This window comes from Trichomycterus rosablanca, chromosome 3 (assembly GCF_030014385.1).
Source record: "Trichomycterus rosablanca isolate fTriRos1 chromosome 3, fTriRos1.hap1, whole genome shotgun sequence".
NCBI lineage: Eukaryota > Metazoa > Chordata > Actinopteri > Siluriformes > Trichomycteridae > Trichomycterus > Trichomycterus rosablanca.
The window spans coordinates 28,702,881-28,721,274 of record NC_085990.1 but is presented as its reverse complement, the minus strand read 5'-3'; the positions used below and the strand labels follow the sequence as shown (position 1 = coordinate 28,721,274).

The window sequence follows — 18,394 nt, the reverse complement described above, 5'->3', positions numbered from 1 at the left end:
ACATTTAGTATCTAGAGATCCTGATACTTGAAATGACCTTTTTTTAAAATACTCAACAGGCATTTTAGATTCTATGCCTATGTAAATCAGGACATGGAAATCTACAGTATATGTAATAGATTAACTTGACCATCATGTGTAATATAACATTTAATTTTGAATAAGTTTGGAATAATATATGTACAGTTGATGTTACAGTCTTACATGTGTAATTTAAGTAAATAAGGAAATCGATTTATATTTTGCTTTATTTGGATAAAGCCGATTGGAGATACATTTAGTAATTATGTAAATATGAATGGAGCCCCGTTCTACTCAGGGCTAGTAAAATAATCCTTATATTTCCTCCCTCTATGGCACCCATGCATACTAATTGCTTCTGCATGGTAGATGTACCCAATAAAATGGTTAATAACTCAATGTACAACATAAATAAACCAAAAAAATTAAGCTTAGCACAACACCGTGTAGGCCCCTTTGTGTACCATTTTCAAATGCAAAGGTGACAAAGCAAAGGTAATCATTTCATGTGGATTGAAGCTCTTTCAATGTGCAAGCATTATGTTCCAAGTCCTTCTTGCCTGAAATGTGCAGCACCTCAGAAGCTCTGTTGGACAAAGAAGTCATCTTAGTGCTGATATTGGAGCGATTTGTAACCTGATATGAACCACAGTTGAACAGCCTCAGCAAATTCTTGCGAAAGTTACGTCCTACAGAGCTATACAAAATAGGGTTGACAGAACTGTTAAAATAGGCCAAGCATATGCTAAATGGCATTGCAGTGTCAATGACATCCAGTTTGTGGCAGTCTTTTAACACCCCTAGCATTGCCAGAAGATTCATGAAGTGCAAGATTTGGTGAGGAGCCCAGCATACAAAAAAGGCCAGCACAGCAGCGGCTAGCATGCGCAGCGTTACATCTTCTCGGGAACGTGAACTTCTTCTCAACAGCCCTTTAGCTCTTAGCAGTGTGCGACCCATCAAACAATAGCACGTAATAATGACAAGAAAGGGCACAAGAAACCCTAGTACACTTTTAAGGATACTGAGAGACACCATAGTGACTTGAATCTGCTTGTTGTCCTGCCAGACACCACAGATTGTTGACTCATGGTCCTTGATCTTGAAGATGCTCCTGCTTAGGGCAGTGGGTATACTTAGAATAAAGGCAAAGATCCAAATCAGAACACAGGTAATTCGGGCATAGAGCAGTGTCCGATGGTGGCGTGACCCCACTGGGTGTACGATAGCCAGGTATCGATCCACACTCAGTGCTGTCAGGAAGAAGATGCTAGTGTAGAGGTTAAAGATAGCCAGGCCAGCACTGGCCTTACACAGGAAGCTTCCAAATGGCCAGTGGTAGCCCAAAGCAGTAAAAGTGGCCCACATGGGCACTGTTACCAGGAATGTGAGGTCCGACATGGCCAAATTGAGAACAAATACATTGGCTACAGTTGGCCTCATATACTTGTGGATAACAGCCACAACCATGCTGTTACCTACAATTCCAATAACAAAGTTGCAGACATAAACTACTGGGATGACGGTGAAGATAAATTCATGTGTGCCAGTCATGTTGCATTTCAGTACTGGAACCACAGTAGATTCTGCTGTTATGTTCTCCATTTCTACGTCTTTTCACCTGGCTTGGTTTCAAAGGTTACAAGATCCTAGGTTTGCTGACTGGGTCCTGAATCCATGGGGTACATCTGGCTGAATACTACTCTTCCACCTCTTCTTTCTCCTATAAAAAACCACATAAATGTAAATCACAGGCCAGGACAGAGGACACATCATTACAGCAATCCCTTCATGCTAATCATGGTTGATGGTTAAATGTAAAGTGTTTATGGACTGGATTGACCATGCGACCGGAAGGAAAAAGCTTTCATTTAGTGATTTGAGCTGCCATAATAAAGACAGCAGGCTACAAAGTATCCCCGAATGACTATGCTATTAAGCATTTAGAGGTTCAGGTAAAGTGATAGATACACAGAGTAATGTTTGTCGTTTATCAGGCTGAAGCTCAGCATGTGAACTTCTAATCAGGACACAGCTAAACAAACACCAGGAGTCACTAGGAGTCTAGACAGTGGAAACTTGTGAGTAATCGAAGATGTTTACTCGGAAGAATAAACCCACAGCTCTGGTTTGAAACCCTTATTATAGGAAATGATGGAAAATGTGGAACATTTGTGATCTTTTTTACTTTAGGACAGGATTAAACAGTGGTAGTTCAGTGGTTAAGGTACTGGACTAGCCACTGTTTGGCCCCTGGGCAAAGCCACAGGTTATTAGTGGGATTTTAACAAACTTAGTAGTTTACTGGCATGTTATTGGGAAATGATAGAAAACTACAACCCATGCAGATATAGGACGAATATGCCTATACAGACAGTGACTGAAGAATACATTTTAAGATAAGACCTTGTTGACAGTAGCAGAATGTTTTGGTGTGTACTGGCCATGCATAAGTGTGCGCTTAGGTGAAAGTAGTGGACTCGACGCATAAGATATAAAACCTTTTTGCAGTGTACTCAGTCACAACTGTAAGTATATGGTTAAAAGTGTTTGCTGAATGCTCTAAATAAAAGCATGGCATTCATCATGTGATAGTGACATTTTACAACTTGATTGACGTTCTGTACATATACATTTTAAGGTTATTTGAACTGAGGGTGATAAGATGTGTAACTTTGCACAATGGCTATTTTTGTTTTGAGAGCACTATAAAAATGACAAAAATAATGTTAAACAATTATATTAGTAAAAGATCAGTATTTATAATTGTAAAACTTTCTTGGGAAGAATGACAATCACTGATGACTTACCTACTACACAGTAGGTAGGTAGGTAGAAAGGTAGGAAGGAAGGAAGGAAGGAAGGAAGAAAGAAAGACTGTGTTCAGCTCTCTTTGTACCATTTCCAAGAGTGACAAGGCAAAAGTAATCATTTTATGTGGTTTAATTTTGTTAGGTCCTAATCTACTCCAGCGTGATAGCATTATGTTTTAAGCCCTTCTTGCCTGAAAGGTGCAGCACCTCAGAAGCTCTGTTGGACAATTAATCTTATTAGTGCTGATATTGGAGCAATTTGTAACCTGATATGAACCACAGTGGAGCAGCCTCAGCAAGGCACCACCACCGATCACTGGTGCACCTTTACTGATGACCATAATAAAGAAGACTTTTAAGAAATGCAATTTTGCAATAAAACACAGTAAACATAATTTTAAAATATCTAATAAAAACGTTGTCTTAGGTAAGCAGAATAATGTTCAAATCATTTTTTGTAATATTCATTGTCACACACAGGGAGACAATCTACAAATAAAAAATTCATTTACCCAGTCACTTACATATAAGGGCAATATAAAGTAATCATTGAGTGTCTCTATATGAAAACCATAGTACAATTACTGCAGGAAATCACATTATGACAATAATTTGATTATTGGGTTTACATGCACTTTAATTAGCCCATTAAGGGAAACCTCAAAGAGCAAGCTGCTCAGTACTTGGCTTACCAAATAAACTTTATATTTAAATGTACAGCAGTACATTAGTGGACAGATGTAGCAACTCATAATGTAATTACTACATGTAATGTAATAACTGAACAGAATGTAATAACACAAATGTAATAAAAGCTTATAATGTAATAAATTGCGTGTTTTAAATTAATGTCTGGAATATGTACATCTAATTGGATTGATTTGTCAAGCAAAGGTCTCAAACATTATATGGGGCACTATATATACAGTATGCAAAGAGAGAGAAAGAGGTAGATTGATAATTTGTATTATATTATAATATTATATATGGTTATATAATATATTACATTATAGTATATCGCCTACTATATACTTTATTGGAATGGAGCTTCATTTGTACTCATTATAAATATTCTTCATAAGCACTTCCAATTTTGAGTTAATTATGAGTTGAAGTATTACATTATTTTTTTATTTTATTGTAACTCAATTTATAATGTAATAATGACTTACAATTGTAACTGTATGCAGTTCAAGCATTTAAGGGTTAGAGGTCTTGCTCACAAGCTAAACGTGGCAACCGGGCAGATGTGGGGCCAGAACCAGCAACCTTTTAATTACTTATCCATATCCTTTGTTATTAGCAGTTTGGTCATGCAGTGTTTTTTCATAGCTTGACTTGTGTTGGTGGTTTTCTATTCAGTATCTGTGTGTTTTTGTATGTGTATTCACTTCTAGTGATCTATAACCAATGTCCAGTATTCTTCTTTTGTTACAATTGCTATTACTCAAAACCAAAACATTCGGACATATTATGTACCCACAAACAATAAATACAATCCCACACATTAATGCACAAAACATCCTAATTATTAAAGTGCAGTAGCGTTCTCTTATCAGGTAAACACAAAACTTTTCATTGCAAATATGTGGTGATAGTCAAGGTTTGGATGAACTTGTATGGATGTACTAATGATGTGGATTTAGACAACATTATAATGTAAATACCAGCCCATTAGCTCATAGTGTATGTCGTACACTGTTTACTTCTACACATAATGCAGTGTTTACTATATCCTGGAAAACCTCCATACAGATGGTAACTGAAGGAGAGTTTTTAGGATAGGTCCTTGATGACAGTAGCAGGATGTTTGGTGTGTACTGGCCATGCATAAGTGTGTGCTTTGGTGATACTAATTTGCTTAAATTGCATAGCTTATATCACCTTTTAATGGTTTCTTTTTAAACACAAAATTGATTGAAAAAAATGGTTATAAATTTTGGATATGAATAAGCTAATTGTGGATTAATAATGGATTAATTATGACAAACAACAAAAAAAAACAATTAAGCCTCAACACAAACAAAACAGATATTTTTTTATTTAAATAATATAAAGTCTAATAACGTAAAATGTTATTTAAAGTTTTTGTATAGAACTCACAAACACACTCATTTTTTAAAAGCTGGCAAAGATTTGGTTGGTTATTAGAAAGATAAGTTTTAGTACTTTAAAGCAGTATAAAAATCCATTGTACAGGGTACGTCGGAAAGAAGAGCAACAAATACAACATAAATAGTGATACCTGATCACATACTTTCTAGTAAATCAAAATAAAATGAACCTCAGATATCTGACACTATTTTCTTTTTTTGTAAATGTTACAGTATATGACAACAAGCAGGAACTGCCACTAAATTGCAGTGATGTTAAAGTAATTTACTGAGAAAAATAGCTAACGTCACAAAAAGGTAGAAGAAAAAAAAGTTCTTAGATGGTTATAGCATGAATCAAATATATACAAGGGATATTTAAAAAGTTTCCACACTTATATAACAGTGAGGGCGGAAGGCGTAGTAATTGGTCACATCTAAGAGACTGAGAGAGAGCTTATAGTCTGGATTTAGTGCCATCTGATTTCCACCTTTTTGGACCGCTCAAAGAAGCTTTAAGGGGAAGAAGATTTTCATGTGATGATGATGTGAAAGCAGCGGTGCATCAGTGGCTATGTGCTTAACCAAAAAATTTTTTTGCTGATGGCATTATAAAGTTGGTCAGCGATGGGAAAAGTGCATCAGAAGGTGACTATGTAGAAAAGTGATGTTGTTTGTTTTTGACATTCTTTATAAATAGAGTTAAAAAAGTGCAGAAACTTTTTGAAGAACCCTCGTAATTTTGCAGTCTCTTAATTTTTATATATATATAAATATATGCATATGCAATGTTACATGACACTAAATTACCTTTTTTGCTCATTTTTTCCCCCAACTGAAACACTTCTAAAATGCCTCCTTGTGCAAAAAAAACCCCTCAACTTTCTTATTGGATACAGATGTGGTGTTTGTTACAGGGGGAGAACATTGGGGTGGGGGGAAAAAACAACATAAATATGATATAACACTCTGAGTTTCCTGCACTAGACCCTGTATCCATGCAGATGTTCCAGGCCTGCTTCCAAACACAGAACAAGTGTTCACAACAAGGACATGCAATGTGCTCCGTCTGATTTCACAATGTGCTAGGGACATCTGTTGAGAGTAGCCAGACCACTATCCAAATGTTTTTGGGAGAAAGGAGGAATTATGAGGGCCAAAAAGACGAGGAACAACATGCCAAACGACTTACACACTGTAAGAGAGACAAAGGATCAAAATAAGGTCATCAGAACACCATCTTGCATGATACCATTCTGTGCCAATATGTCACCCCTGTTGGATATGCTGAGCCACTAACCACTTTACAACCACAGTAATCTCTCAGAATATATTATTTTTACTTTCTAGCTCAAAAATGTGTTTCACTTCTTTTAATTTAAAATTTAAGTGGTTATCTGCATCCCTGTAATTTGTTTTCATCTAAAAATGGATAAATCATATTATTATTATTATTATTATTATCAATATTGAAAGAAAGAAAGATATCCTTTATTTGTCATATATACAGTGTATCACAAAAGTAAGTACACCCCTCACATTTCTGCAGATATTTAAGTATATCTTTTCATGGGACAACACTGACAAAATGACACTTTGACACAATGAAAAGTAGTCTGTCTGCAGCTTATATAACAGTGTAAATTTATTCTTCCCTCAAAATAACTCAATATACAGCCATTAATGTCTAAACCACCGGCAACAAAAGTGAGTACACCCCTAAGAGACTACACCCCTAAATGTCCAAATTGAGCACTGCTTGTCATTTTCCCTCCAAAATGTCATGTGATTTGTTAGTGTTACTAGGTCTCAGGTGTGCATAGGGAGCAGGTGTGTTCAATTTAGTAGTACAGCTCTCACACTCTCTCATACTGGTCACTGAAAGTTCCAACATGGCACCTCATGGCAAAGAACTCTCTGAGGATCTTAAAAGACGAATTGTTGCGCTACATGAAGATGGCCAAGGCTACAAGAAGATTGCCAACACCCTGAAACTGAGCTGCAGCACAGTGGCCAAGATCATCCAGCGTTTTAAAAGAGCAGGGTCCACTCAGAACAGACCTCGCGTTGGTCGTCCAAAGAAGCTGAGTGCACGTGCTCAGCGTCACATCCAACTGCTGTCTTTGAAAGATAGGCGCAGGAGTGCTGTCAGCATTGCTGCAGAGATTGAAAAGGTGGGGGGTCAGCCTGTCAGTGCTCAGACCATACGCCGCACACTACATCAAATTGGTCTGCATGGCTGTCACCCCAGAAGGAAGCCTCTTCTGAAGTCTCTACACAAGAAAGCCCGCAAACAGTTTGTGAAGACATGTCAACAAAGGACATGGATTACTGGAACCATGTCCTATGGTCTGATGAGACCAAGATTAATTTGTTTGGTTCAGATGGTCTCAAGCATGTGTGACGGCAATCAGGTGAGGAGTACAAAGATAAGTGTGTCATGCCTACAGTCAAGCATGGTGGTGGGAATGCCATGGTCTGGGGCTGCATGAGTGCAGCAGGTGTTGGGGAGTTACATTTCATTGAGGGACACATGAACTCCAATATGTACTGTGAAATACTGAAGCAGAGCATGATCCCCTCCCTCCGGAAACTGGGTCGCAGGGCAGTGTTCCAGCATGATAATGACCCCAAACACACCTCTAAGACGACCACTGCTTTATTGAAGAGGCTGAGGGTAAAGGTGATGGACTGGCCAAGCATGTCTCCAGACCTAAACCCAATAGAACATCTTTGGGGCATTCTCAAGCGGAAGGTGGAGGAGCGCAAAGTCTCGAATATCCGCCAGCTCCGTGATGTCGTCATGGAGGAGTGGAAAAGCATTCCAGTGGCAACCTGTAAACCTCTGGTAAACTCCATGCCCAGGAGAGTTAAGGCAGTTCTGGGAAATAATGGTGGTCACACAAAATATTGACACTTCAGGAACTTTCACTAAGGGGTGTACTCACTTTTGTTGCCGGTGGTTTAGACATTAATGGCTGTATATTGAGTTATTTTGAGGGAAGAATAAATTTACACTGTTATATAAGCTGCACACAGACTACTTTTCATTGTGTCAAAGTGTCATTTTGTCAGTGTTGTCCCATGAAAAGATATACTTAAATATCTGCAGAAATGTGAGGGGTGTACTCACTTTTGTGATACACTGTACATATACAGATGTACAGTACAATGAAATTCTTTCTTCGCATATCCCAGCTGGTGTTGGAAGCTGATGTCAGAGCGCAGGGTCAGCCAACTTACGGCGCCCCTGCAGCAGACAGGGTTAAGGGCCTTGCTCAAGGACCCAACAGTGGCTACATAGCAGAACCTGGATTTGAACCGCCAATCTTCCGGTTGATAGCCCAAAGCCCTACCCACTAGGCTACCACAGGCCCCATGAAAAAGCTGTAGGACTAGTCACATTACAGTAATGACTTACATTGTGTGGGTAATTTTTTATTATTATTACCAAGCCCTCATGCTCTTCCATAAGTATATAACAATAATGCACTTACAAACTATTATAAATTTTGCCTGCCTGCCTGCCTGCCTGCCTGCCTGCCTGCCTGCCTGCCTGCCTGTCTGTCTGTCTGTCTGTCTGTCTGTCTGTCTGTCTGTCTGTCTGTCTGTCTGTCTGTCTGTCTGTCTGTCTGTCTGTCTGTCTGTCTGTCTGTCTGTCCGTCCGTCCGTCCGTCCGTCCGTCCGTCCGTCCGTCCGTCCGTCCGTCCGTCCGTCTATCTCTCCATCCATCGTCTGCCTGTCTGCCTGTCTGTCTGTCCATCCATCCATCCATCCATCCATGCATTTAAATATATGTAATAAAATGTAATATGCACAGGGTACATTAGAACAAAGGACAACAAATACATCATGAATAGTGATACCTGATCACAAATGTTTTAGTAAATCAACATACAATATGAACCTCAGAAATTTGACACTAATTCTATTTCTAATTTATTTTTGTAAATGGTAAATGACAACAAGCAGGAACTGTCACTTAAAAGTAATTTACTGAGAAAATGGATAGTGTCACAAAAGGGTTGAAGGGGAGAAATGTTCTTAGATGGTTAAAGCATGAATTGAATTTATAATTTTGCAGTTGTCTCTTTGTTTTTCCAGAGCTGTACATGCATTACTACATGAGGATTACCAAGGGCTGGCTCACTTTTCCCAAAGTGAAACGCTCTTAAAACGCCTCCTTATGCGAAATTGGTTACAGATGTGGTATTTGTAAATAATAAATCTAATATAAATCTTTCACGCAGAACTTTGTCTCAGCATCAGGATGGGAAGGATTTGTCATGGAAAAGATTTAGGATCAAAGGGTCATTAAACCTCAAGAGTCTTGTAGCATATGCAGCAGCAGCCTGGCAGCAACTATACATATTTATTTAACAACATTTTTATTTAACAATATATATATACTGTGTATATATATATATATATATATATATATATATATATATATATATACATATATATATATATGTATATAATGAAATATTTGAAATAATGAAATATTTGCAGAAATGTGAGGGGTGTACTCACTTTTGTGATACACTGTATATATATATATATATATATATATATATATATATATACAGTGTATCACAAAAGTGAGTACACCCCTCACATTTCTGCAAATATTTCATTATATCTTTTCATGGGACAACACTATAGACATGAAACTTGGATATAACTTAGAGTAGTCAGTGTACAGCTTGTATAGCAGTGTAGATTTACTGTCTTCTGAAAATAACTCAACACACAGCCATTAATGTCTAAATAGCTGGCAACATAAGTGAGTACACCCCACAGTGAACATGTCCAAATTGTGCCCAAATGTGTCGTTGTCCCTCCCTGGTGTCATGTGTCAAGGTCCCAGGTGTAAATGGGGAGCAGGGCTGTTAAATTTGGTGTTTTGGGTACAATTCTCTCATACTGGCCACTGGATATTCAACATGGCACCTCATGGCAAAGAACTCTCTGAGGATGTGAGAAATAGAATTGTTGCTCTCCACAAAGATGGCCTGGGCTATAAGAAGATTGCTAACACCATGAAACTGAGCTACAGCATGGTGGCCAAGGTCATACAGCGGTTTTCCAGGACAGGTTCCACTCGGAACAGGCTTCGCCAGGGTCGACCAAAGAAGTTGAGTCCACGTGTTCGGTGTCATATCCAGAGGTTGGCTTTAAAAAATAGACACATGAGTGCTGCCAGCATTGCTGCAGAGGTTGAAGACGTGGGAGGTCAGCCTGTCAGTGCTCAGACCATACGCCGCACACTGCATCAACTCGGTCTGCATGGTCGTCATCCCAGAAGGAAGCTGACGCACAAGAAAGCCCGCAAACAGTTTGCTGAAGACAAGCAGTCCAAGAACATGGATTACTGGAATGCCCTGTGGACTGACGAGACCAAGATAAACTTGTTTGGCTCAGATGGTGTCCAGCATGTGTGGCGGCGCCCTGGTGAGAAGTACCAAGACAACTGTATCTTGCCTACAGTCAAGCATGGTGGTGGTAGCATCATGGTCTTGGGCTGCATGAGTGTTGCTGGCACTGGGGAGCTGCAGTTCATTCAGGGAAACATGAATTCCAACATGTACTGTGACATTCTGAAACAGAGCATGATCCCCTCCCTTCGAAAACTGGGCCTCATGGCAGTTTTCCAACAGGATAACGACCCCAAACACAACCTCCAAGATGACAACTGCCTTGCTGAGGAAGCTGAAGGTAAAGGTGATGGACTAAACCCAATTGAGCACCTGTGGCGCATCCTCAAGTGGAAGGTGGAGGAGTTCAAGGTGTCTAACATCCACCAGCTCCGTGATGTCATCATGGAGGAGTGGAAGAGGATTCCAGTAGCAACCTGTGCAGCTCTGGTGAATTCCATGCCCAGGAGGGTTAAGGCAGTGCTGGATAATAATGGTGGTCACACAAAATATTGACACTTTGGGCACAATTTGGACATGTTCACTGTGGGGTGTACTCACTTATGTTGCCAGCCATTTAGACATTAATGGCTGTGTGTTGAGTTATTTTCAGAAGACAGTAAATCTACACTGCTATACAAGCTGTACACTGACTACTCTAAGTTATATCCAAGTTTTAGTTCTATAGTGTTGTCCCATGAAAAGATATAATAAAATATTTGCAGAAATTTGAGGGGTGTACTCACTTTTGTGATACACTGTATATATATTAGGGCTGTCGAAGTTAACGCGATAATAACGCATTAACGCGACCTCAATTTAACGCGATTAAAAAAATTAGTGCCATTAACGCAAATTCTAGTTCATGTTGACACTTGACTGGTAGAACAAACGTTTTAATGTCGGACTTGCCACCGTTTTTCATTTGCGGTTTGTTAACATAATGTAACCGATCGTGGTAGTGATGCACTTGCATAATAAAGAAATAAATACACGCTATATTCACAAGTTGTCGGGAGCAGAACACTTTATTACACTTAATTAACTTCTTCTTCTGTACCGAATACCGGAAAGCTGAGTCGAGCACGTTAGTTCATGAACTATGGAAGCCCCAAAGGGTCAAAACACACTCACTTCGTGTAGAAACGTCCATCAAACCATCGTCACGATACAACCACAGAAAAGTCTGTTACAATAACTACGCCTTATCCCACCTAAAGCACCGCTGATCTACAATGTTTGCTGATGGAGAAATTCTAACCTACAATCTGACATTTACTGCCTAGTATGTGAGTAAATAAACTCCCTTACAGTTTTCTCTTGTCCCAGCAGTTTTTAACATAAGTACATTTAGCATAAAATGTGTTCACCATTTTAATTGTAACATTTCACTTAAAAATCCTTGTTTTCTATAACATTTACACAGATTTTTTTTAATGCGATTAATCGTGATTAACTATATGAAATTCTGAGATTAATCGCGATTAAAAATTTTAATCGTTTGACAGCCCTAATATATATACATTTATGGCAAACCTGCTTTTTGGGTGGATGTTGGATTACATCTGACCAACCAGAAAAAAAATCCCTAGGAATAAGGGCATGGTTTTTTTTACCAAGGTTTGCTTCATAGTTGTTTAATTATGCTATCAATCTAGACCTATTTAATTAGTCATACTTAATTATAATAACAAATAAGGATATAGAAAGGTTTATTAATGGTCAATTTACATTGTAGGACTTTCTATACTACCAAATCAATGATCTGACATTTTGTATGTAACCTTGTGTAATTTATTTATTTATTTCCCCAATTCTTTCAGTGTTAGAGAACATTTAGCAAAATATGATTTCCCCAATAAGTCTCTGCAAATAAATATCCCATAGCTCCTGATATTTAACATTTAGGGTAAGGACCTGTAGACATACAATAAAAACAGATTTAACTTTTTATTATTTGAATATTTGAACAGTTTAAAATCAACATATCAGCTGCCCAGAAGCCAATTCAAAGTTTGCATAAAATATGTCATAGCTGGACAGTCGTATATGACTCCAGCTTGCAACTACACACCTCTGGCACTGACTGGGCAACCACTAATCACAAAGCCTCCAGTCAATCGAAGAACACTATGAGCTTCATAATTCCTCTTCAACATCTTAAAAATATTTATTAAATTCCTCAAACTCTACTAAGAACACAATGTGACTTTTCATCTGAGAGGTTTTATGTAGTTCAGATCTAAACAGTGACCAAACTATCCACGCTTCTCTTAAAAGCAACGGTTGTTAACACCATCTGGTGGAGAGAGGCGCCAGGCACAACAAAGTGCTTCATGGCCGAGTTAATGAGTCATTAAATCCCAAGTCTCCCACAGTGCAGAGAACTGGGCTCAAAATGCATCACATCAGCACAAATGTGACCAGTATGAAAACAATTATCTACTCCTGCATCATGATGAGGAATACACAGCACAGACCTGACATCTGTAGAATAACCACTTGCATTTAGCAGCAGATGTGATGCTGAGGACATCAGTGAGCACTGTAAAACCTTAATTTTCTCTTCACTACGGGTGTTACGGAATGATCACTTTGTTGATGTAGCAGTAAATTTACATTCACGTTTTACATTTACAGCACATATCAGAAGCTCCCCTCTAGAGTGACTTAAATAGATGCCTTTTTCAGTAAACATTTCTTCAGTTCAAATAGAAAACCAAAGATATACACCAATCAGCCATAACATTAAAACCACCTCCTTGTTTCTACACTCACTGCCCATTTTATCAGCTCCACTTACCATATAGGAGCACTTGGTAGTTCTACAATTACTGACTGAAGTCCATATGTTTCTCTGCATGCTTTGTTAGCCCCCTTTCATGCTGTTCTTCAATGGTCAGGACCCCCACAGGACCACTACAGAGTAGCTATTATTTGGGTGGTGGATCATTCTCAGCACTGCAGTGACACTGACATGGTGGTGGTGTGTTAGTAAGTGTTGTGCTGGTATGAGTGGATCAGACACAGCTACTAGATTTGTTTATTCCCCTCTAAACAGATGATTAAAAAATCTTAGACAGCATTAGTATCTAGTTTATCAGGTGATAAGTACAGAAATGATTTTGAGTTCTGTGCAGTATTGTACTCCTATGCCAACTTCACACTACATGACTTTCAGAGCTGTCAGATCACTGTACAGTTCACACTACACAACTTGATCTCTTGTAATCGGGAGTCTTTTAAGTTGACTGATCAGCGATAGGGGGTCACACACTACACGATCTATCACTGGGAGGAAACTCAGACGAGTCTGGTCTCCCAAACTATGTTTTGTCACAAAAACACACACAAGAAGTGACAAGGGGTTTAGTGATACCATGTCCAAAAATGCACGTCAACAAGTTTATGCACTGATGTGTAACGTAACAGCAAGTAGGAAAAATAAATGAATCTGGCTGAAGGAGTGGGTTTGGCTACACAGCCAGCGGGGATAGTCTGCTGGCTTGTCTGTCTCATTGTCTTTGGTTCTAACAGGGTTTTCAGCAGATTTGTATTCTTGAACTGTTGTTCACTTAAACTAGAGTAAGATAATGTTCACTATGGAAGCACTTTTGCATGTCACTCTGAATAAGAGTGTTTGCTAAATGTTGAAAATGTAAATATTCTGCAGAGAGAGTTGGAGGTCAAATAAACATTTTTTGCAATGCAACGTTGGTATTATGGTTTGGCGTGGACAATAAGGTCACAGATACTGTAAAGCTTGTGTGCCGATGTATTTTGATAAAAATGATATTATGCCCCTGTTCCACACATTTATAACTCCTCCCCAATATTTCCCTTCTGTATCTTGCGTTAGACAATTAGAACCTGCTTGCAACACCTTTCACGCTACATGATTTTAAGGCGCCGACAGGTCCAGATATTTAACATGCTAGATATTTTTCTTGAGTCTGCGAGCGATCGAGTCATTGAACAGTTGACACATAGCGATCGCGAGCCGATTTTCGAGCCCCGAGCAAACGCCGAGTTGCTTCCGAGCTGCCACATCTAGTGGCGACCTGACGACTAAAATCAGGGCAAAAATCGTGTAGTGTGAACTAGGCATTAGCTGTTTTTTATGTTTTGTAAATCATTCTGCTTACTGATTAGATGCCCTGTGAAAAAATTACAATTACTAACATAAGTACTATTTTGTAAATCTGTTGTAGGCTTTTACTGCTTTTAGAAATCAACAACGATCCAATTTTCTTTTGGAATCGTTTTTAATAGCTCAAGTTACTAGAGTTTTTCTAATAAACATCCTAGTTCAAGTGCTTCAGTGACATGTAATTTTACAGAGCAGTTTGCAGAGAAGCAGTCTCATGTAATGATACTCTAACCACTATACTTTTTACTGTGGTTATAATGTTACTGGGATCATACATTTAACACTTTCTCCCCAAATATGACTAGCTTGTTTCTATTTAACCATTGTTCTGATTTGTTCTAATGTTCATGTGTAAATTTTAGATGTTAAAAAAATTAAATAAATAAATAAAGTTAGTGAAGATTATAGTGAAGTTATTTTTCACAGATAGCAGCTATAGCAATCTTTAGGATATAATCTTTAAGCCAATGTCTGCAGAATTATTGAGTAAAATGATTATACAAAATAAAAAGAATGTTTTTTTTAATATTATTTTGCTACAAGAAAGCAAAATGTGCAAAACCTACATTGTTTTACAAAATACAAGATTATACCCTAAGAACTGTGCTTTAAGTTAGCAATAGGATAGAATGGGACAGTATAGTAAATGGTGCATAATGCAACTCAAGTACCTAGATTAGATGTTTATTCCAGTCACTGTCTGTTAGATTTTTTTAATGTTCTTTTCATGTATACAAGCATCTCCTCTGGGTTCGCTGGTATTTCTCATGCCTACCTAATACAGAAAGTAAATTGGCTGCTCAAAATTGCCCCTAAGTGGGAGTAAGGGAGTGACAGTGTTTCCCTGTAATGAATTGGCAGCCTGTCTAGCTTATATTTCTGCCCTGTGACCAGTGATCTGGGTGGTGATGTATACAGCATTTCTCTTCATCAGAATGGATCAGTTAGTAAAAACAAATGATGAATGAATAAGATTAAAAACTTGGAACAAGTAAAATATAGCAGCTTTAAATAATCTTTGGGCAGGGTATCACAACCCCAAATCAGAAAAAGTTGGGACAGTATAAAAAATGCAAATAAAATAAAAATGCAGTGTTCCTTACATTTACTTTGATGTTTGATTGATTGCAGACAGTTTGAACCCACAATATTTAATGTTTTGTCTGCTCAACTTCATTTCATTTATTAATTTACCTCCATTCCTGCATTCCAGGTCTGCAACACATTCCAAAAAAAGTTGGGACGGGGACAATTTAGGGCTAGTAATGAGGTGAAAAAACTGGGTCTGAGTTTTTGATGAGCAAAGATGATCAGAGGATCTCCAGTTTATCAACAAATGTGTGAAAAAATGATTGAAATGTTTAAAAACAATGTACCTCAAAGAAAGATTGGAAGGGATTTAAATATTTCTCCCTCTACAGTGCATAATATCATTAAACGGTTTAAGGAATTAGGAGTAATTTCAATGCGTAAAGGTCAAGGGTGCAAGCTTAAGCTGAATGCCCGTGATCTTCGAACCCTAAGATGGCACTGAATCCAGAACTGGCACTCAACAATAGCTGATATAACCACATGGGCAAGGGATTACTTTGGCAAACCTTTGTGAAGTACTACAATATGGAGTTACATGCACAAATGCCACTTAAAACTTTACTGTGAAAAAAGGAAACCTTATGTTAACCATGTCCAGAAGCGGCGACATGGCAACATTACAAAGAGGTAAATGCTTTACTGTCCCAAAGGCAGTTTTTATTTTATTTTTTGCATTTCCCATGCTGTCCCAACTTTGGGGTACTACAACACAGAGTTACATGCACCACTTAAATACCACTTAAAACTTAACCATGAGCCACTATGTTAACCATGTCCAGAAGCAGCATCGACTTCTCTGGGCTCTGAGGCATCTAGGATGGACCATCACACAGTGGAAACATGTATTGTGGTCAGATAAATCAGTATTCCAGGTCTTTTTTTTTGTAAAAATGGACGCTCTGTGCTCCGGACCAAAGACGAAAATGACCATCCAGACTGTTATCAGCAACAAGTCCAAAAGCCAGGGTCTGTCATGGTATGGGGCTGTGTCAGTGCCCTTGGCAAAGGTCATTTACACATCTGTGATGGCAGCATTAATGCAAAAAAGCACATTGAGATTATAGAGCAACGTTTGCTGCCTTCAAGACGTCATCTTTTTACAGGAACGTCCATGCATTTTTCAACAAGACGATGCAAAACCACATGCTGCACACATTACAAAGGCATGGCTGCGGAAGAATAGGGTACGGGTACTGGACTGGCCTGCCTGCAGTCCTGATCTGTCCCCAATAATGTGTGGAGAATTTTGAAACAAAAAATGCAACCACGACGACCCCGTACTATTGCACATCTTAAGATGTATTTGCAGGAAGAATGAGACAAAATAAAAGCTGAAACACTAAATCACTTGGTATCCTCGGTGCCAAAACTTATTTTAAGTGTGGTGAAAAGAAATAGCAACATTACAAAGAGGTAAATGCTTTACTGTCCCAACTTTTTTTGGAATGTGTTGCAGGTCTGAAATGCAGGAATGGATGTTTATTAATAAATGAAATGAAGTTGAGCAAATAAAACATGAAATATCTCAGGTTCATCCTGTCTGCAATCAAATAAAAGTCAAAGTAAATGTAATGTTTTTTTATTATTTGCATTTTCCATGCCGTCCCAACTTTTTCTGATTTGGGGTTGTAAATTATAAAAATGACCCAAAATTACATTTTGGTTGCAATAAAAAGCCCTAATGTATATAAAAAAAATATTTGACATTTTGAGTCAGATGTTATGACTCCACAAGTTTCACAGTATATAACAGTAGCAAATAACTTTTAGTACATGTGGATGCATTAGCTGACATTGCAATTTTAAAACTTTAAAACAGATATATGTACACTGAATATGTCACTGCAAATAAAACTAATCCAGAGCAGATTCACTTTAAAGCTGCAGTATGAAACTTTTCAGATGGAAACAGTAAATAGAACAATACTTTTAAACATTATATTTTGTGCTGCATGAGTTTTTTGAAAAAAAAAGGCATCAATGTAAAAATTTATGTTACAAAATATTTGGTATAATATATTTTTATCAAAAAGGTCTTTAAATCAAGACTTTATGCAAGTGTTTACATAATCATGAGGGTTATAAAAAAATTGTACCTCTACCTTCTGGTTACACACTATAAAAGACAGCAACAGACATGAAAAATATTTAGCATACAATAAAGTCCTTAAACTGTGCACCAACAAAAGTGATAAAACATAAACAGGTCTCACCTGCTACAAAAAGGAGCCACAGGTCGAGTGTCCAACTAAGAGCTTCAAATAAATATGTGCCCTTAAGCTAAATTGACACACAAAGCCCCTATAAACAATAAGGACACTCGATAAACCCACATGCACATGCACATGCGTGTCTATAATCCAGACCCACACACTCATAAATACAAGCCTCAAATTTATTCCAGTACCACCTCCATACGCGCGCGCGCGCGCGCGCGCACACACACACACACACACACACACACACACACACACACACACACACACACACACACACACACACACACACACACACACACACACACACACACACACACACACACACACACACACACACACACACACACACACACACACACACACACACACACACACGGAGCAATCTATACCCCTGAGGCATCAGACTGCTAAAACCAACCAACCTCTCCATACACCAAAAACGCACCCCTCCTATCTTACTGGCACCATTGTTTCTCACTCTCCCTCACTCACTGGTCATTTCCTGTCTTCTCTCCACCTCTCTTCTCTTCTGGTAATGTGAAAAGCATGAAGCGTCTCAAACTGAACTCATAAATCTTATTAGTGGATT

The 18,394-nt window shown here is 38.3% G+C and overlaps 1 protein-coding gene across 1 annotated transcript; it reads right to left on the bottom strand.

The window, feature by feature from the left end:
* Nucleotides 1-338: 338 nt before the first annotated feature.
* Nucleotides 339-17,859, bottom strand: agtr1b (angiotensin II receptor, type 1b). Its single transcript, XM_062992031.1, has 2 exons — nucleotides 17,800-17,859; nucleotides 339-1,744 (listed from the first exon to the last, which is right to left on the bottom strand). Exon 2 carries the CDS (start codon nucleotides 1,624-1,626, stop codon nucleotides 526-528), a length of 1,101 nt encoding a protein of 366 aa, XP_062848101.1. The 5' UTR covers nucleotides 1,627-1,744; nucleotides 17,800-17,859; the 3' UTR covers nucleotides 339-525.
* Between the last annotated feature and the right edge of the window lie 535 nt (nucleotides 17,860-18,394).